Source organism: Bicyclus anynana, chromosome 13 (assembly GCF_947172395.1).
Source record: "Bicyclus anynana chromosome 13, ilBicAnyn1.1, whole genome shotgun sequence".
Taxonomy (NCBI): domain Eukaryota; kingdom Metazoa; phylum Arthropoda; class Insecta; order Lepidoptera; family Nymphalidae; genus Bicyclus; species Bicyclus anynana.
In genome coordinates, this window is record NC_069095.1 from 4399451 (window position 1) to 4422246 (window position 22796).

A 22796-nucleotide genomic window follows, 5' to 3' on the forward strand; every position below is an offset into this window, starting at 1 on the left:
CACCACGCACAAAAGGCTGGACCAATTTTGCTGAGGGTAGGGATAGGATAGAGGTAGGGTAGGGGTAATTTAGGGAAAGTGTAGGGTAGGGTACGGATAAGGTAGGGGTAGTGTAGGGTAGGGGCAAGGTAGAGGTAGGGGAAGGATATGGAACGTATAGGGTAAGGGAGGAGTAGGATAGGGGTAGGGTAGGGTAGGGGTAGTGTACGGGTAGGGTACGGGTAGGGTAGGGTTAGGGTAGGGATAAGGTAGGGGTAGGGAAGGGTTAGGGTTAGCGGTAGAGTAGGAGTAAGGTAGGGGTAGGGTAGGATAGGGTATGTATAGATTACGGGTAGGGTTAGGGTAGGGTAAGGTGGGGGGAGGGAAGGGTTAGCGTTAGCGGTAGGGTAGGAGTAAGGTAGGGGTAGGGTAGGGTAGGGTTGGGTAGGTTTACGAGCAGGGTAAGGTAGAGGTAGAGAAGTTTACATCAATTTTTACGCTGACGAAGTCGCGGGCGTCCGCTAGTTGAAGTATATTTGACGATGAGCATATGTGACGATATCAGGTATCAAAAGTCACTAGTTATAGTCACTTATATTGTCTGTTATGATATTTAACAACGTTTATTTTGAATATGAAGTATTTAAGCTTCGTTGTATACTATGACACACATTGATGAATATCCTATTCAGAATATCTCGCGTTGCTGCTCTATGACTTACGTACCTAAGTGACATGTTACCGACGATTGCAAGAACAATGTAATTCTTACCGGTAATATAACCATAGGCGCGTAACTGTTCCTTTCGTAACCATTTTACCTCTACTCTCATTCGTTCATAACATATTGCAACTTACAGTTGATTTAGATTTGCTCATCTTTATTATTATGATTGTAAACGTGAACATTTGACGAATATCTACACAGACACTTTTCTTACCGTACTTACAAATGATTAAGGATGGTCATTAATAAAAATTGTAATAAATATATGTTCAATTTAGATTGAAATTTTTATTGTAAATTTTCACATCAAATATAATGATAATAGGATAAATTATTGAAATAATTATTTTAATTTTAAAAATTTTGCATACTGTAATCAGTTGAATGTATAGGTGACTCAATAATTTTAAGACCAAAACATGTACCACATTCTAGCAAATAAATGATTTGATTTGATTTGAATTGGATGTGGATGTAGATGAAACTTTCAGCTTTTGATAAATCGCGAATATCTGGCCATTACAGGCACTCGCTTTTTAAGCAGACACGTTTTGTTTCGGCGTTACACCTTAATACTGATAAGCTCTTACACTGAAGAAACTTAACGAAGGAGTGATATAATCAAAAAATGTTTAAAAAACACTCCACTAAATCAAATAAATCTTAAATATTTTAAAAAACATTCCATCATAGATTATGGAATTATAAAAATAAATAAACATAAAAACAAGTGTTAACTATTCACAGCCACATGATAATTTAAAAACATGGTTCCTCTTTGATAACGTTCCTTCAGTTAAACACACAAACACGTCAGTTGAACGTCAGTCTGTACCTATCTTAGAACAGAAACAGAAATACTCAGAATTTGTGTGTGTGTGTATGGTCCGATCATAATATGCCCCCTGAAAATTGTCCAACAAGGTTACCACGTGATTTTAAATAATATTCACATAACCTTAGAGTCGAATTATCAGAATCGTTTGGAAAATATAATATTTTCAGAATCGTTTGGATTCAAATTATATTAAGGATGGTCATTAATAAATATTTTGTTCTTGTGCCCAAGCATTAACTAGTACTACTCATACGGCCTAGTCCATACTGTCTTTCGAAAATAGAAGGTCTATAAAATAAAATTCAATTCAACTGTAAACACCTGTTATAAGTGTATCGAGGTTTTAATAGTTCCTTATTGTTATGACACACGCTCTTTGGTAATTTCCGTGATTTCATGTGACTAAAGATGTAGGGTCGAATAAATATAGATCAGAACATATTGAACCTTACGATCATAACAATTAAAGTTGAATTTAATTTTTTAGCTGAAAGATTTCTCGTATAAGACATACCACCAAGTGTATTAACGTTCCGAGCCGCGTAAAAACCAAATTGTAATATCTATGAGTTGTGCTAATTTGTCGTAGATATATGTTTGTTAATTATCATTTCATCATTAAGATTTCATTTAATTATCTACTCGTTTTGTTCGTTAAATAGTATTAACATTTGATGTTAAATGGCGTAAGTTGTAAAGTGAAAGTTTTCAAGGTGACAAACATTGAGGCACTTACAAAATATAGCCTTTAAGTTATAAGATGGTTTTAAGAAACAAGTCGAACAAATTCTTGGATTATGTCAAGTTTAATTTTCGTTTATAATAAAGTTAACGAAATCTTAAGCATGACGGTAAAGCCTAAAAGACGAGATTTAGGAGGAAGTCCATGGAGAATATAAAACTTTTCTTATTCTAAATTGCAAATTCATTTAATCAAACCCTATGCTTGGAAAAAACAAAATATTTTAAATTTAAATTTTGAATAAAATATTGAATATCAAAATAGGCTGTCAGAATTATTGTTGCAAATGTGTGCCATTATTATTTGAACTAATAAATAAAAATTAAAAACCTCTCAATCAATATATCAAGTGTCATTCGGGGCCTACTGGTGGATATCATTCAGTAGGTGGATGACAATCTCAATTGATTTGATGTTAATAATAGGTTGATAATAAAGACCAAAATAGTAAATAGGTCAGCTGAACTCTGTTTGTACATACTGAAAATAGCTTAATTAACTCAACGGTAAGAGCGGTTGCACTCATCACCGAGGGGTGGTGGCTCGGTACCCGCCCCGTTGGTCTATTGTCGTACCCACTCCTAGCACAGTCTTACCCGACTAGTTGGAGGGGAATGGGAATATTGGTCAAATTATAAAATACATGGCCAATATTCTTAAAAAAAAAATAACTTGTTAGAAATATTACTATAGATGAGAGAAGTGTATATTGCTAACACTTGTGTTCAAAATGTAAGAGAAGACATATGAAGGGAAAGTCAAAGGGAAACCTAATACCGGTCATATATCCCTAGTTTATATGGCCATTAATATCATAATTATTTTAATTATATAGTAGTACTCATGTTCTTTGAAATATTTATTTTGAGGTGATCTTGTCATTTTCAGCTTTATTTACTCTCAAAAAAAATTATAACAATCTGTAATGAGTTTAAACTATGCTATAAATACCTACGTCCTAATATTAATATATTTATATTTTCAATTATAATTTCGGCCTATGATAATAAATATTATGAGAGTAGAATTATCATTGGTAATGTGCAAAATTGTAATAATGCATATTTATTATCATTGAAGATTCATTTATAACAACATTATTGGACTTGTTTAACGAGTGCTATTAAGTATCATTAATCTATACTAATATTATAAAGAGGTAAAGTTTGTAAGTTTGTAAGTTTGTAAGTTTGTAAGTTTGTAACAATTTTTTGAAATGGGGTAATCTTCGGAACTACTGGACCGATTTTAAAAATTCTTTCACCAGTAGAATGCTACGTTATCGGGGAGTGCTATAGGCTATATTTTATATTTCTATCATATATAACTACTGAGATATCGCGGGTTTTCTCTTACAGGTCAGACCGAAAAACTTACTTATTCGCATGCGCTGCCTCAACCATTGCGTATAACTGAAATAAATGTATGGAGGCTTTTTGAACCTTTAAAAGTTCTACAAAAAAGTCCGCGACACCATATATCTATCTTTTATAATTTAGCAGATATAGTACCTTTAGTACTTTAATAAATTATTTAAATTTTAAACTAAGGTTTACGTCATTATTTACACAACTAAACTTAAATCCTTATCAAAATAAATTATTTAATAATCACAAGGATATTATAGAGATAAGATTTGCCCTTTACAGTATGTTAATTAGTTATATAGTTTCGGAGATAATACAAAATTTCTGAGAGTCGCAGAAATGCCGCTATATGACGCCCCGCGGTTTAAATTACGTGGTTCCCGTTCCCGTATGAATATGAGGACCAAACATATCCTATGACACTCGCAAATAATGTAGCTTTCTATTGGTAAAAGAATTTTCCAAATCGGTCCAGTAGATCCAGAGATTACCCCCGACAACCAAGCAAACTTTACATCTTTATAGTATTAGCATAGAAGTCGCTTGGGAAATTATAGTCTTTTGGTCATTGCACCACGCACAAAAGGCTGGACCAATTTTGCTGAGGGTAGGGATAGGATAGAGGTAGGGTAGGGGTAATTTAGGGAAAGTGTAGGGTAGGGTACGGATAAGGTAGGGGTAGTGTAGGGTAGGGGCAAGGTAGAGGTAGGGGAAGGATATGGAACGTATAGGGTAAGGGAGGAGTAGGATAGGGGTAGGGTAGGGTAGGGGTAGTGTACGGGTAGGGTACGGGTAGGGTAGGGTTAGGGTAGGGATAAGGTAGGGGTAGGGAAGGGTTAGGGTTAGCGGTAGAGTAGGAGTAAGGTAGGGGTAGGGTAGGATAGGGTATGTATAGATTACGGGTAGGGTTAGGGTAGGGTAAGGTGGGGGGAGGGAAGGGTTAGCGTTAGCGGTAGGGTAGGAGTAAGGTAGGGGTAGGGTAGGGTAGGGTTGGGTAGGTTTACGAGCAGGGTAAGGTAGAGGTAGAGAAGTTTACATCAATTTTTACGCTGACGAAGTCGCGGGCGTCCGCTAGTTGAAGTATATTTGACGATGAGCATATGTGACGATATCAGGTATCAAAAGTCACTAGTTATAGTCACTTATATTGTCTGTTATGATATTTAACAACGTTTATTTTGAATATGAAGTATTTAAGCTTCGTTGTATACTATGACACACATTGATGAATATCCTATTCAGAATATCTCGCGTTGCTGCTCTATGACTTACGTACCTAAGTGACATGTTACCGACGATTGCAAGAACAATGTAATTCTTACCGGTAATATAACCATAGGCGCGTAACTGTTCCTTTCGTAACCATTTTACCTCTACTCTCATTCGTTCATAACATATTGCAACTTACAGTTGATTTAGATTTGCTCATCTTTATTATTATGATTGTAAACGTGAACATTTGACGAATATCTACACAGACACTTTTCTTACCGTACTTACAAATGATTAAGGATGGTCATTAATAAAAATTGTAATAAATATATGTTCAATTTAGATTGAAATTTTTATTGTAAATTTTCACATCAAATATAATGATAATAGGATAAATTATTGAAATAATTATTTTAATTTTAAAAATTTTGCATACTGTAATCAGTTGAATGTATAGGTGACTCAATAATTTTAAGACCAAAACATGTACCACATTCTAGCAAATAAATGATTTGATTTGATTTGAATTGGATGTGGATGTAGATGAAACTTTCAGCTTTTGATAAATCGCGAATATCTGGCCATTACAGGCACTCGCTTTTTAAGCAGACACGTTTTGTTTCGGCGTTACACCTTAATACTGATAAGCTCTTACACTGAAGAAACTTAACGAAGGAGTGATATAATCAAAAAATGTTTAAAAAACACTCCACTAAATCAAATAAATCTTAAATATTTTAAAAAACATTCCATCATAGATTATGGAATTATAAAAATAAATAAACATAAAAACAAGTGTTAACTATTCACAGCCACATGATAATTTAAAAACATGGTTCCTCTTTGATAACGTTCCTTCAGTTAAACACACAAACACGTCAGTTGAACGTCAGTCTGTACCTATCTTAGAACAGAAACAGAAATACTCAGAATTTGTGTGTGTGTGTATGGTCCGATCATAATATGCCCCCTGAAAATTGTCCAACAAGGTTACCACGTGATTTTAAATAATATTCACATAACCTTAGAGTCGAATTATCAGAATCGTTTGGAAAATATAATATTTTCAGAATCGTTTGGATTCAAATTATATTAAGGATGGTCATTAATAAATATTTTGTTCTTGTGCCCAAGCATTAACTAGTACTACTCATACGGCCTAGTCCATACTGTCTTTCGAAAATAGAAGGTCTATAAAATAAAATTCAATTCAACTGTAAACACCTGTTATAAGTGTATCGAGGTTTTAATAGTTCCTTATTGTTATGACACACGCTCTTTGGTAATTTCCGTGATTTCATGTGACTAAAGATGTAGGGTCGAATAAATATAGATCAGAACATATTGAACCTTACGATCATAACAATTAAAGTTGAATTTAATTTTTTAGCTGAAAGATTTCTCGTATAAGACATACCACCAAGTGTATTAACGTTCCGAGCCGCGTAAAAACCAAATTGTAATATCTATGAGTTGTGCTAATTTGTCGTAGATATATGTTTGTTAATTATCATTTCATCATTAAGATTTCATTTAATTATCTACTCGTTTTGTTCGTTAAATAGTATTAACATTTGATGTTAAATGGCGTAAGTTGTAAAGTGAAAGTTTTCAAGGTGACAAACATTGAGGCACTTACAAAATATAGCCTTTAAGTTATAAGATGGTTTTAAGAAACAAGTCGAACAAATTCTTGGATTATGTCAAGTTTAATTTTCGTTTATAATAAAGTTAACGAAATCTTAAGCATGACGGTAAAGCCTAAAAGACGAGATTTAGGAGGAAGTCCATGGAGAATATAAAACTTTTCTTATTCTAAATTGCAAATTCATTTAATCAAACCCTATGCTTGGAAAAAACAAAATATTTTAAATTTAAATTTTGAATAAAATATTGAATATCAAAATAGGCTGTCAGAATTATTGTTGCAAATGTGTGCCATTATTATTTGAACTAATAAATAAAAATTAAAAACCTCTCAATCAATATATCAAGTGTCATTCGGGACCTACTGGTGGATATCATTCAGTAGGTGGATGACAATCTCAATTGATTTGATGTTAATAATAGGTTGATAATAAAGACCAAAATAGTAAATAGGTCAGCTGAACTCTGTTTGTACATACTGAAAATAGCTTAATTAACTCAACGGTAAGAGCGGTTGCACTCATCACCGAGGGGTGGTGGCTCGGTACCCGCCCCGTTGGTCTATTGTCGTACCCACTCCTAGCACAGTCTTACCCGACTAGTTGGAGGGGAATGGGAATATTGGTCAAATTATAAAATACATGGCCAATATTCTTAAAAAAAAAATAACTTGTTAGAAATATTACTATAGATGAGAGAAGTGTATATTGCTAACACTTGTGTTCAAAATGTAAGAGAAGACATATGAAGGGAAAGTCAAAGGGAAACCTAATACCGGTCATATATCCCTAGTTTATATGGCCATTAATATCATAATTATTTTAATTATATAGTAGTACTCATGTTCTTTGAAATATTTATTTTGAGGTGATCTTGTCATTTTCAGCTTTATTTACTCTCAAAAAAAATTATAACAATCTGTAATGAGTTTAAACTATGCTATAAATACCTACGTCCTAATATTAATATATTTATATTTTCAATTATAATTTCGGCCTATGATAATAAATATTATGAGAGTAGAATTATCATTGGTAATGTGCAAAATTGTAATAATGCATATTTATTATCATTGAAGATTCATTTATAACAACATTATTGGACTTGTTTAACGAGTGCTATTAAGTATCATTAAAATAAATAATTAGTTTTGCAAACACACAAAAAGTGGTCATTAAACCATTCAAATTAATTTTACTTTTAATATAAATAATAACATTGTAATAAGGAAAATCTACTTGACTGTGAAGTAACTGGTTGTAAATTAAAGCCAGGTTAGCATATGTTCTTTTTACATCAGACTATAAGTCACATTTAAACTGCAAGGCAAAGTCATGACTCGGCTGCGTTTTGACTGGTTAAATTTTTATTACGCTTTTGGGGTGTGATTCCGCTATTTATACTCGTCGATGTAATATTCGCCTATAACAAGTTCTATTCGAATTTGAACTTTAGTTCTATAGGATGCCAAAAATAACAACTAAGTTGCTAAGGAAATGAGCGATGTCACATCGCTGTAACTTTACAGAATGCAGGAACTGTAAATTTTGTATCTATCATCATCATCATTATCAGCCGATGGACGCCCACTGCTAGACATAGGCCTCTTGCATGAACTTCCAAGCACAACGGTCTCGAACAGGCAGCATCCCGCTGCTCTTTGCAACCCGCTTAATGCAATCGCCGCTGCAACCCTCTCAGAAACCCTTGGAATTTCTCTGCGTGATCGTGTCAGAAATTAGGAGATCCGCAGACGAATCAAAGTCACTGTCAAGTCAATCAAGTCGCGAAGCTTAAGTGGCAATGTGGCAGGTCACATACTTCGAAGAGCCGATGGAGGTTGTTGTCCCAAGGTGCTGGAATGGAAATTATATTTCATCAATCACAAAAGAAATAAGGCGAATATCTTCAGAAAGAAACTCAAATACATCCAACAATAACATAAATCTACCTTTTTACGTAATAAAATACACATAATATCAATTTGTAACATTTCTTTTTTGTTTCAGTCGAAATGAAAAAATCAACCTCGGTCATATTACTGGCGGTATTAATTTCGCAAACACAGAGCGTAAGTACAATTTCATTTTCGCTTTATTTCACAAAAGAGCCGTAAATGTTTTATGTGTATCAAAAAATGTTTACAACGTTCACGCTTATTGTTTATTGTACTATACCTACGTCGTTTAGGATTTTTATACGATGCTCCTGTTTCCGGAAAAAACGGGATGATGTTTTGTTCCATTGATGAAAAAACAAACTCACAATCGCATTTATTTTCAAAGTTATTATAAACTAGCGGACGCCCGCGACTTCGTCTGCGTAAAATTCGATGTCAATTTTACTACTACCCCCTAACCTAACCTAACCTACCCTACCCCTACCGTACCCCTACCCTATCACTACCCCAACCCTACCACTGCCCCAACCCTACCCCTACCCTACCCCTACCTTACCTATACCCTACCCCAATCCTACCCGTACCCTCCCCGTACCCTATCCCTTTCCTACCCCTATCCCATCCGTACCCCTATCTCACGCCTATCCTACCCCTACCCTGCCACTTCCCTATCCTACCCGTACCTCTACCCTACCACTACCCTACCTCTACCCCGACCCTACCACTACCCTAAACCCGGCCCTAAACCTACCCTACCCCTACACTACCCCTACGCTTCCCTACCCGTACCCTAACCTACCCTGTAACTTCTCTATCTTACTCCTACCCTTAGCAAAATCGGTCCAGTCCTTCGAGAGTGGTGGTATGACCAAGAGAAATAGAGACTTCTATGCTAATAATATAAAGAGGTAAAGTTCGTGTGGTTGTAGGAGGTAATCTCTGGATCTACTGGACCGATTTGGAAAATTGTTTTACCAATAGAAAGCTACGTTATTTGCGAGTGTCCAAGGCTATGTTTGATCCCCATATTCACACGGGAACGGGAACTACGTAAATGAAAGCGCCGGGCGTCATATAGTGGAATTTCTGCGTCTTTTAGAAATTTTGTATTATCTCCGAAACTATTTAAGTAATTAACATACTGTAAAGGGCAAATCTTATCTCCATAATACCCTTGTGATTATTAAATAATTTATTTTAATAAGGATTAAAGTTTAGTTGTATAAATAATGAGGTAAACCTAAGTATATAAAATTAATAATTTTTAAAACACAAAAGGCCTTTTTTCTTCTATATATCAGCTAATATATAGAAGATAGATATATGGTGTCGCGGACTTTTTTGTAGAACTTTTAAAGATACATAAAGTCTCCATATATTAATTTCAATTTTACACAATAGTTAAGGCAGCGCATGCGAATAAGTCTGTATAAGAGGATTTTCAGTCCGACCTGTATGACAAAAACTGTGATAACTCGGCTAATATATATGATACCAATATAACCTATAGCACTCCCCGATAATGTAGCATTCTACTGGTGAAAGAATTTTTAAAATCGGACCAGTAGTTCCGAAGATTACCCCATTTAAAAAATGTGACAAACTTACAAACTTTACCTCTTTATAATATTAGTATAGACTACGTATGTATATCTTTTACAAAATTAAGTTAACACAAAACACTATAATTACACTTACTAAGTTTTAATTAATTTATATACACAACAATCGAAATCTATACTAATATTATAAAGAGGTAAAGTTTGTAAGTTTGTAAGTTTGTCACATTTTTTAAATGGGGTAATCTTCGGAACTACTGGTCCGATTTTAAAAATTCTTTCACCAGTAGAATGCTACATTATCGGGGAGTGCTATAGGCTATATTTTATATTGGTATCATATATATTAGCCGAGTTATCACAGTTTTTGTCATACAGGTCGGACCGAAAATCCTCTTAGGCAGACTTATTCGCATGCGCTGCCTTAACCATTGTGTAAAATTGAAATTAATGTATGGAGGCTTTATGTATCTTTAAAAGTTCTACAAAAAAGTCCGCGACACCATATACCTATCTTCTATACATTAGCAGATATAGTACCTTTTGTGTTTTAAAAATTATTAATTTTATATACTTAGGTTTGCGTCATTATTTATGCTACTTAACTTAAATCCTTATCAAAATAAATTATTTAATAATCACAAGGATGTTATGGAGATAAGATTTGCCCTTTATAGTATGTTAATTAGTTAAATAGTTTCGGAGATAATACAAAATTTCTAAAAGGCGGAATGCCGCTTATGTTTAAGCGCCAACCGCCAAATTAAGTTGAACCTTCCTCTATAGGTTTCTACGTATTTTATAGGGATCAGCATTTTTGGTTACTAAACTCTATGTAGGCGTTTTATCCATTTACCAATAGATGGCGTTGAGCAAAAACACCATATTTTTGTACGGCGCTAGGGAGATTTATGCCGACTACATGATGATCGAAATTGATTGTTCATACATTGGTGTTGGTGGTGAAAAATTTACTTAGATTTTGGCAAGTCGATGTTAATTGTTAATGATTATGTTCTACTTCTAGGCACGTACCACGTAGGTAGTTAAAGTTAGCTAGGTACTGTTTGTCTGACTCTGTCTATTTACGTATTTCTTTTTAGATTTAGAAATAGAGATTAGAGACATACTTTAAGTTTTAATTTATAGTTTAGAATTTAGATACGTCGTACTTTAGATGTTTAGGTTCAGGACCAGGTTTAGGTAATCAGGTTTAAACTTTAAATTCAAATAAATAATTTGTAATTTTATTTTATTCGTTTCGTTTCGACTTTCGACTTTCGTCATACGTATTTCGTGTAATTAGTTATTATTTCGTTTTATGGTATTATTTCGATTGTTGTGTATATAAATTAATTAAAACTTAGTAAGTGTAATTATAGTGTTTTGTGTTAACTTAATTTTGTAAAAGATATACATACGTAGTCTATACTAATATTATAAAGAGGTAAAGTTTGTAAGTTTGTCACATTTTTTAAATGGGGTAATCTTCGGAACTACTGGTCCGATTTTAAAAATTCTTTCACCAGTAGAATGCTACATTATCGGGGAGTGCTATAGGTTATATTGGTATCATATATATTAGCCGAGTTATCACAGTTTTTGTCATACAGGTCGGACTGAAAATCCTCTTATACAGACTTATTCGCATGCGCTGCCTTAACTATTGTGTAAAATTGAAATTAATATATGGAGACTTTATGTATCTTTAAAAGTTCTACAAAAAAGTCCGCGACACCATATATCTATCTTCTATATATTAGCTGATATATAGAAGAAAAAAGGCCTTTTGTGTTTTAAAAATTATTAATTTTATATACTTAGGTTTACCTCATTATTTATACAACTAAACTTTAATCCTTATTAAAATAAATTATTTAATAATCACAAGGGTATTATGGAGATAAGATTTGCCCTTTACAGTATGTTAATTACTTAAATAGTTTCGGAGATAATACAAAATTTCTAAAAGACGCAGAAATTCCACTATATGACGCCCGGCGCTTTCATTTACGTAGTTCCCGTTCCCGTGTGAATATGGGGATCAAACATAGCCTTGGACACTCGCAAATAACGTAGCTTTCTATTGGTAAAACAATTTTCCAAATCGGTCCAGTAGATCCAGAGATTACCTCCTACAACCACACGAACTTTACCTCTTTATATTATTAGCATAGAAGTCTCTATTTCTCTTGGTCATACCACCACTCTCGAAGGACTGGACCGATTTTGCTAAGGGTAGGAGTAAGATAGAGAAGTTACAGGGTAGGTTAGGGTACGGGTAGGGAAGCGTAGGGGTAGTGTAGGGGTAGGGTAGGTTTAGGGCCGGGTTTAGGGTAGTGGTAGGGTCGGGGTAGAGGTAGGGTAGTGGTAGGGTAGAGGTACGGGTAGGATAGGGAAGTGGCAGGGTAGGGGTAGGATAGGCGTGAGATAGGGGTACGGATGGGATAGGGGTAGGAAAGGGATAGGGTACGGGGAGGGTACGGGTAGGATTGGGGTAGGGTATAGGTAAGGTAGGGGTAGGGTAGGGGTAGGGTTGGGGCAGTGGTAGGGTTGGGGTAGTGATAGGGTAGGGGTACGGTAGGGGTAGGGTAGGTTAGGTTAGGTTAGGGGGTAGTAGTAAAATTGACATCGAATTTTACGCAGACGAAGTCGCGGGCGTCCGCTAGTAATACCATAAAACGAAATAATAACTAATTACACGAAATACGTATGACGAAAGTCGAAAGTCGAAACGAAACGAATAAAATAAAATTACAAATTATTTATTTGAATTTAAAGTTTAAACCTGATTACCTAAACCTGGTCCTGAACCTAAACATCTAAAGTACGACGTATCTAAATTCTAAACTATAAATTAAAACTTAAAGTATGTCTCTAATCTCTATTTCTAAATCTAAAAAGAAATACGTAAATAGACAGAGTCAGACAAACAGTACCTAGCTAACTTTAACTACCTACGTGGTACGTGCCTAGAAGTAGAACATAATCATTAACAATTAACATCGACTTGCCAAAATCTAAGTAAATTTTTCACCACCAACACCAATGTATGAACAATCAATTTCGATCATCATGTAGTCGGCATAAATCTCCCTAGCGCCGTACAAAAATATGGTGTTTTTGCTCAACGCCATCTATTGGTAAATGGATAAAACGCCTACATAGAGTTTAGTAACCAAAAATGCTGATCCCTATAAAATACGTAGAAACCTATAGAGGAAGGTTCAACTTAATTTGGCGGTTGGCGCTTAAACATAAGCGGCATTCCGCCTTTTAGAAATTTTGTATTATCTCCGAAACTATTTAACTAATTAACATACTATAAAGGGCAAATCTTATCTCCATAACATCCTTGTGATTATTAAATAATTTATTTTGATAAGGATTTAAGTTAAGTAGCATAAATAATGACGCAAACCTAAGTATATAAAATTAATAATTTTTAAAACACAAAAGGTACTATATCTGCTAATGTATAGAAGATAGGTATATGGTGTCGCGGACTTTTTTGTAGAACTTTTAAAGATACATAAAGCCTCCATACATTAATTTCAATTTTACACAATGGTTAAGGCAGCGCATGCGAATAAGTCTGCCTAAGAGGATTTTCGGTCCGACCTGTATGACAAAAACTGTGATAACTCGGCTAATATATATGATACCAATATAAAATATAGCCTATAGCACTCCCCGATAATGTAGCATTCTACTGGTGAAAGAATTTTTAAAATCGGACCAGTAGTTCCGAAGATTACCCCATTTAAAAAATGTGACAAACTTACAAACTTACAAACTTTACCTCTTTATAATATTAGTATAGATTAGTATAGATAATGTCACGGGTGTATTTTACAAATTATAAATATATTGTTTTAGTGCTCAGTTAAGTTGAGGGTTATAATAAAAAGATATAACTTAATTAAGCACTGTTAATTAGTTATTATAGTTAATAGCAGCTAGAATTGGATCGTTTTTCGCATTTAACTTAATATCACATCAGGTGGTCTAATGTGATAGAAGGTACACTAAACCGTATGTTAATTAATTAAAAGAAACATTAATAATTGTATCTTGAAAGTATGTAGGTACTTTACAGTAACAGTCCGATTAAAAAAAACTTTTATATAATATCTTGTATAATTATGTATGTTGACCTTTTCACCCATAGATAACTTGAGCCTGAGAGACGGCTATTTATAGGTTTGTATATCAAAATCGAGATCTACTGCAGATTACAAGGCGGGATAAATAATTACGAAAGGTCACGATCGTTCAAGTTTTCTCTTAATAAGTACCTAGGTAGAAGACAATTTTTTTTGTGATGATATAGTTTATAAGTAATGTCTTGTGAAATTTGCACGCCCTTCAAGGCGACAACATTGTACATAGTTTGTCATCTTCTTTAACCACAGGTTTTGAGAAAATAAACGATGATTTGATTGGATTTGTTTTGAGAATGTTCAAGGAATGGAGGCTGTGACTATCTTTCATCTCGAAGTAGATATGCCATCTTCATAATATCATCATCATAATTATTAAAACGGCTGATAGACTTCCTCTGCTGGACCTAGCCCTCTTGCATGGACTTCCAAACACCACTGTCTCGAGCATCCAGCATTGATCGACTCCCTGCAAACTGATTGATATCGTCGGCCTACCTATAGGTATATACTACAGCCTTTCTTGATGAGTACTGTTTACCAACAAATAAACTAAAAATGTGGGTATAAATCAGTAGTCATTTCACACCTAATAATAATGAAAATCAACTTGTTCTTAAATTAATGAAAATAAATTTGATTAATAAGCTAAGAACAATTAGATATGGTTAATATATTTTATATAACATTTTATAAACAAACCATACATTATTTAAAATAAATAAATTATGTAATGCATTTTCTACATTCATTTCTAATTTCTTTGTTGGTAAACAGTATTCATCAAGAAAGGGTAGTATAGTGGGGGTTTACTTACACTGTGCTTTCGTTACTTAATAAATATTTTATCATTCACAAAATAATTTATAATACTATAAAATTCAAACGCTACCGTTTTGTACAAACTAATTAACTTATATTAATACAGCGTATGACAAACTGAGAGGTTTACCTTTAATTAAGGTAGCAGCTCGAATTTGCCTAAGAGCTCTGGTTTAATTATTTCCATTTTGCGCACTAGGAATTAATATTGCGGTACAGCTGTCTAGTCTTCGGGAGTTTAGGAATATAAGTCGAATAGTTCTTCACAATAACATTGGCTCGTTAGCCGTCATTAGCACGAGAGTTTTTTTAACGGACGTTAAAAAAACGTTCAGTTATAGTATGAAGTTAAATGAAGGTCTATTTTAAAGCCCAAAATTGAAAATGCAACGCAAAACGTCGTGCTTTAAAAACACTGTGTGAACATATACTTGGGAATGCTTTTGTTGTCATTAGACGCTTTTTTAACGTCCGTTCAAAAAACTCTCGTGCGATTGGGGGTTTATGTAATTTGATTTGATCGTCTGCTTTTAATACAATGATTCTTTGATGAATCAGAACAATGAATATCGCATAGTAAGTTAGGTGTTACAAACGCAGTCCATTTTGTGCGATTGTCTGTAAGTTTGTTTTGATAATGCCCGGACACTATGAACAATGTCTAAACATAAGTATTTCTTCATAATTATTAACCTGTATTTAATCTTTTATTATGTTAAGTAATAAAATAAGCACTTATACAAACCTAGTAAGTATGATTATTTATAGATTTTTATAAGGAATATAAAATATATTGGAAATAGTTTTCCAAAGTTCCATTTTTTAAGGATAATAGTATAGGTACGTTTTAAACGAGTCTTATCAAATTATACGTAAACATTCAATTCACGTTTTATTTGAATATAAACTAAACAAACATACGCTAGTATGTACGTGTACAAAATAATTTATTAGGTATTACAATAACCTTATTACTAACGCTCACTGGCAGTGTGTGGTCAGTATATCAGAGGGCCTAGTGGCAGTTTGATACTGTGACTATCGCGTAAACATAAACGCTAATTTCTATGGGATTGAAACAGCGCCATCTAGTGGCACCACTGCACAACTGTTTCAATTTCATATACATTTGCGTTTACGTTAACGCGATAGTAACAGTATGAAAATATTGAAAACTCCCACTAGGCACACAGATTCATTGCTAGATAAAACTTGTAAATTTTTTACCGTAATTAGCATTATAACATACTCGTATGAAGGTAGAAGTATGCGATATAGTACACACGCTGGTGTGTAATGTATGTATGTTAAGATGAAGACATACTGTTCTCTAAGTATTCAATTAATAGGTATTCTATTAAATTTTAGGTATTTTGATAATGATAATGCACGCTGGAAGGCGGAATTTGATATTTATTTCATTAAGATCTGACTGTAACCTAAATTTGGAATAAATTTATTTATATTACCAATGAATGATTTGAAACTGCGCCAATCTTGTGTCGTGTTTGTTACTCAGCACTAATGTTACAAGTTCTAGAGGGGAGGTATCAGTGTTTGTATAAATAAGAGAGAATTTGGTGATTTTAGCGCAGTTGTTTGTTAGACAGCGTAGACACCGTCACGCTGCCAGTCGCGTTAGTAATTTTGTGTTGTAATTATTTTTATCATACATTGTTCAGTGTGGGCATAGAGAACATGTCGAGCAGAGAAGGTGAGTGATGCATTCTAAAGGGATCCCTTTAACCCACTCCCAAGGTCACAAGTCCTGGGACCTGCTTGAAGTGTTTCCTCTGCCACAAAAAATGGTACAATCACTGTCGCTGCGGCCCGTCACGTCACTCTATGTTTGAAAACACCTGCATCTTAGGTTGAATGTCAGGGCAGAATGGCAATGCACTATAGCAGAGATTTGATACTAATATTATAGATGATCGTGCTTGTAAACTAATGCTAGCCATTCACCATCCAATAAGCTCATGGGCTTGCAGCACTAACGGCAGGACAATAGCATATACATGACATCATGGAGGTCGCGATCAACATACGATCGGGTTTATCGTATGTCCAGGCGTTAGCGCTGCAGTCACGTGGATTTATTGTACGGTAAGTGACTACCATAAGCATAATTAAAATAAAGGAATTTTGCAAAGACGAGGGTCTGAACCTTTGAAATCTGCTACCTCTCTAAGTCACCACGGTCCTATCTCTATAATTGCCTACTAGACTTCCCTTAGGGTACAGTATGAGATGACAAACTTTTAGGTTTTACAAAATTACGAAGATCTGGCCATCACAGGAACTTATGCTATCAAATTGTCAACGTAGGACAAGTTAACATGTTTTTATATTACATGGCCTTGTCTACTTAAATATTCCTACTAGATATTGCCAAACATACTCTGTTTTTTCACGCACTTTTTTGTAATATCATCAAATATACTAATGCAATGGTTAGCTATTAACAACTAAGCAAACACTTTTTGAACAGGTAGGTACTATTTGTTTTCCAAATTGTAAAGGACGTACCAACATGGATACGATTCGATTAATTAATAATTACGTAAGACTAAGAAAGAAAAGACAAAAAAGAAAGATTTATTACTGACTATACAATATAATATTACAATAGTACTAGATAATATTTTTAAGAAAATAAATTACGTTCCTAGAACGTCGTATGACCGTTTTATAACATTTGCGAGGAAACACACTTTCAACACACTTTCTGAAAACGAATTTGCATCTTTGCCTGTTCTCCTTATGATGACATTTTGATGCGCTAGTCATTTTTTTATATTTTTTTTTAGACAAATGTACCAAAAACAGCCAGTATTACTAATAAAGTAAATTAATATTTTTGTGTTTCTGATACAGATAAATGGTGACATTTATCTGTATCAGATATTAAATGGCTTTTTATTATATATAATATATTGTTTGATATTACATTACGGCACATGTGCATTTTACTTTACTTTACGGCACTTGTGCGTAATGAGATACATTACGATATTGAAATTGGTGAAATAAACGATACTTTACGAGCAAATGTGTTTTAAATATTTTAATGTAAATATTTATAAACAAGTTCAAGTTTAATGAAACTCCGTTAGCAATCGATTTACTTTGATTAAAGTATTGATGAGGTCTCGAGTGATTCTAGATTACATGTCAATTTGTATCGCAGAAGCAATTACTTAGAGGCGCTACGCACCTTCAGTTTTCACCGCAAATATAATACAGCTTTATTTAATCGAAACTTCAATCGAAATCTTTAGAAAAACTGTACTGTACACTACACACGGATGATTGAACTGAACAGTTCGACTGATCAGTTAAAACTGCAGGTCTGTAGCGCGGGTTACAACCAAAATTTAAAAAATATGAATTATTCTTATATATTATTGCTTGATCTATTTCAAGTTGAATAATTCATGTTTGTAAATTATATTTTATTATTTGAAATAAAATTTTATCATTATTATAGTCAAGGTGAGTGACATTAGGTATTAATTAAAAATATCCATTTATAGTTTGTATAACATCACTTTGTAGGACGTGTTCGTTTTATGGCTTACGAATGCATTGTTTATGGGCAATAGTTTTACTCTATCTCAAGAAGCTCAACTACTAACGAAACCTTCGATCCTGGAGCCCTGGCTTGGGGTTCCTGGAATTTTGCCAGTTTTTTTTAATTTTCTTTTTCATTGACAAGTCATCTCTTGTCTGCGATATCACCTGATGTCAAATGATGAGGCAGGATATGAGAAGGAGGCCTTACTTAAAAGAGTTAATTCTACAAGTTTATTCTATGCTTACCCATGATGGTTTCTACGCGGCATCGTACTGAAATGCTAAATCACTTAGCGTCTTGGTAACTTGGCGTGGTGGTAACTGTGTGGCCGATGCCTACCCCCAGACTAGACCTAACCGGAGCCAATGTAAGAAATATTAAGTCAAGCTAGGAATCAAACCTACGACATCTTTGTTGAGAACTACAGCACTACTGCCGACTGCGCTATAGACGTCGTCTTATTGAGTATGTGAGAAGGCAATACTTACACCTTTACACTGTTACACTGTCAGTGTACTAACAGTGTAATAGACTTGTATTGTATTGAAGCAGACATAATTTTATATATCTAATTTAACAAGATAATGTTAATAGACTAGTATAAATGTGATAATATTCTTAACAAGTGTGAGAACATATTTATTATTTTGAAACAAGTAGGTACCTATTAGCTTCAAAAAATACATGTTTGCTTACGCCAGCAACACACGGACAGTTAATTTTTCAGCGCGCTTGAGGATGTGGGCAGAAAAAAAGCCCGGCTACGTGCGAGTCGGAATTGCGCATGAAGGGTTCTGTGCCTTTATGAATAAAAATGCCAAAAACTATGTTTTTTGTGTGGGCCAACCCACTTAAATATTAATTTTTTTTTGTATTTGGGCGGAAACAAAAGAGTTTTAATAACATACAGTCTGATGACAGACGGACGGATAGGCAGACAGACAGCGGAGTCTTAGTAATACGGTTCCGTAAAACCCTTTGGGTAGGCAATGATAAAAATAACGAAACATGATTATGGTTAATGTTTCGATATTTTCTTCAGTGACCATATCCCGATGTGCGCTGCAGACTTGGCGATAAGCGTGATCTTGTGTGGTTGGCGTTATAAGAAATTATAGGAATAAGAGATTGTAGATATAATAGTGTGGGACTGTGCAACAGTGTCTTGGATTTTCCCTTGTCGGAGCAGGCCAAGGTGCTGTGCATTTTGTTATTTACGAGTAACAGAGAATAACAACTGATAAATTAATTCTGGTTAAATGTATAACTAGCGGACGCCCGCGACTTCGTCCGCGTTTATATCAATGTAAACTTTCAACCCCTATTTCATCACTCTAACTGAATTTTAAAAATTCTTGAATCACAGTATATTTCGTTTTTTTTATGATTTATGAATAAATTTTTAAAAATTAAGGACTTTCCATACAAATTTCATCCCCTATTTTATCTCCTTAAGGGTGGAATTTATCAAAATACTTTTTTAAGGTACACCTACGTCATAGCAACAATAAGCATGCAATGTCTCAGCCCGATCGGTTTAAAATTGACGAAGTTTCATACAAACTTTCATCCTATTTATCTTTGGGGGTAGAATTGATCATAATCCTTTCTCCTCCTCAAACTCCTGATATATATTTAGATTAGTGTGTATTGTAGTAGTAGTAGTGTATTTAGTTACTTAAAGTCTAAATTGTTAATGGAATTACGGAGCGACATTTTAACTCTGTGATAAAGCCTCTTTAAAAAAATATTTAAAAAAAAAATCACTGGGGGTGATTTGTTTACAATCACTTATCGTTATCTTAAATACAAAGTGGCTTTTACAGGACTTGGCGGTCGTAAATTAAAACACCATTGCTTTCATATTGGAAGCTGAAAATAGAATAAGGCGTAGTTTTATACATGAAACACGTGGCGTGGGAAAATTATGGTACGCAGATGTAATGGGTGAACAAAAAGCAGGTACTGCGGCGAGCGAGCGAATAACGACATGCTCGTTTGTTTGATTGTATCGGTGTTGTTATTAAAACAACAAGCAAGCGAGAGTAATTATTTCTATAGTACAACAGTGTTGAGTCGTAAAAATACCTTTTTTGGTTGCTTAAAAACGGTTTTGTTGATTAATATTTTTTCTAGTAAGTACATTCAATATTAAGGAACCTTTTTAAAAAATATCATAAAATATCTTGTTCCTTGATTCCAGAGTTTTCAGGATAAAATAATATTTTTTGTTGAAGTGTAAGGCTTGACTAGCGCAAACCAGATTACTCATTTTCAGACGTATTTTCAACCCTTGGTAAAAAGTATATTGGTCCTTAATTTATAATTACAAACACTTAGATTTCTTTTTTGGAAAATTTCCTCTTCTATTTGAATCTTTTATCAGATTAGAAATATTTTAAATAGATTTTGAGTTATAAGTCAAAAACCGTACCCCTTTTTAAATTTTTAGTTAATTGTTTATAACTTATGCAATTTTTGCGAGCGGCCCTTTAGTTTTTCATAAACTACCTACATGTGATACCGAATCGAATAACACCTCAACCATTTTTATAGGAGAGGGAAAACTTTTTTTCTACTAAAAAGCACATGTGAATTAGACTATACTCCTATAATGCCCCGCAATGTTAATGTTGATCTATCGTATCAACATTAACATTGAAATTTTATTTATTCATACTAATTATTTTTTTTTTTGATAGAATTTGTATCCTTCTGTGTAATCATAATACATTTTTTGTGCTAAGAATTATTTTCTTAAATTATTTTCTGTTCTAAGCAATATCAGTAGGTATTTAATTTTACTTTAATTTGTTCTTACTTTTCTCATACCAGTAGAACGGCAAGTTACACGTGGCTGTTCAAAAGCTTGTTTTCAATGATGAATGACTTATCTGAACCCCGTTTAAATTTTTTCTGTATTTAATTTTACGTTTATTGCAATTGCATTATTACTCCACTGACCAAATTAAACATTACCACAAACATAAACTTGTTTTGTATATGACGATTTATTAAGAAAGATTACAGTGTAAACTAATCACGCATTGTCCATAATGACAACATTTTCTGAAGGCAAAAAAACGACAAATACATCCTATTTTTGGTGTTATTTGCATAGAAGCCTTATAAGTTACTTACGCCTGCCCTTTAAAAAAAAATACTGCAAATAGGCATAACATGCTTTTAATATATTTGTAAAGTTCTAAATAATTTGAAGCAGGTCTTGGGCCTCGTGTCGATATGCTGTCGAAAAGATGACAGTGGTTTCTCGTAAGAGCTGTGCGGCGATGCATAAATACGAAAATAAATATACTGGGACGCTGTTCGATGAAAATATGTGAAAAGTTGCGAAATGTAAAATTTTACTTCAATTTTAAATGACATTGAATATTTAAAGAGTAAGCAGGGAAGAATACAACATACAAAATTATATGAAATTTAAACACTTTTCTTTAACTACAAGTGTAGGTAATGTTTATCAATTATCAACTTATTTTAACGGCCCTCTATATAGGTCTCAGGCCTCCAAACTCTATATCCTCTTCTATGAAGATGATATAGAGTTTGAACTTACCTCTTAGGAGGGGGTAAATTGTACGAATATTTGTTCTTGAAAGTCGGCCGGGCTAGCGTTTACTACATAAACGTCTGTTAGTATAACGAAAACATCCTTACATTATTTTTTAAGCAAAAGTAATAGGTAATAACATATCAACGGCTTACTTCAATCATACTTAATGGTGAGTCTACATTCATTTATTTAGTCTAGTTTCTATTTATTTAAAAAAATGCTTAAATTTATTTGTGGTATAATGATTTAAATTTAGTTTTTTTTAATTCTTTTTTAATTCAAATTATGTTTTAATCTTTTAAAACATGTACTAGGCAGACTGGATAAACTATTTCATTATTATTTCAAAAGAAAAGGATTTCTTGTATTTGATTGCGAGATCGCGTGTCTAGTTTACGTTGCTCAGACTTAACTGGAACAATGCTGTATTTTAATTTTGAATTACTGTTACTTAACATTTAGTTAAAACATTAAAATACTAAAGAAAAAAACTTTAGTTAATTTAACTGCATCCATTTTTGTATAATTGACAGATATTTAGTTACAATATAATAACAATTTAAATAACTACAGCCATATCACAAAATACAGCAAAAAATATCTAAAAGAATGGCAAATTAATTACTATTGAATGTCGGCTATTTTTTCGCATTTTTTTATTTAAAAGAACCCATATTATTTATAATAAT

The 22796-nt window shown here is 33.6% G+C and overlaps 1 protein-coding gene across 1 annotated transcript in view; it reads left to right on the top strand.

Annotated features, from left to right (window-relative positions):
• LOC112057930 (uncharacterized) overlaps nt 1-22796 on the top strand; it is a 50684-nt gene that overhangs the window by 14337 nt on the left and 13551 nt on the right. Inside the window, exon 2 of the mRNA XM_024098541.2 lies at nt 8522-8583. Coding sequence (XP_023954309.1) covers nt 8522-8583 — 62 coding nt within the window. The remainder of the gene's footprint in view (nt 1-8521; nt 8584-22796) is intronic.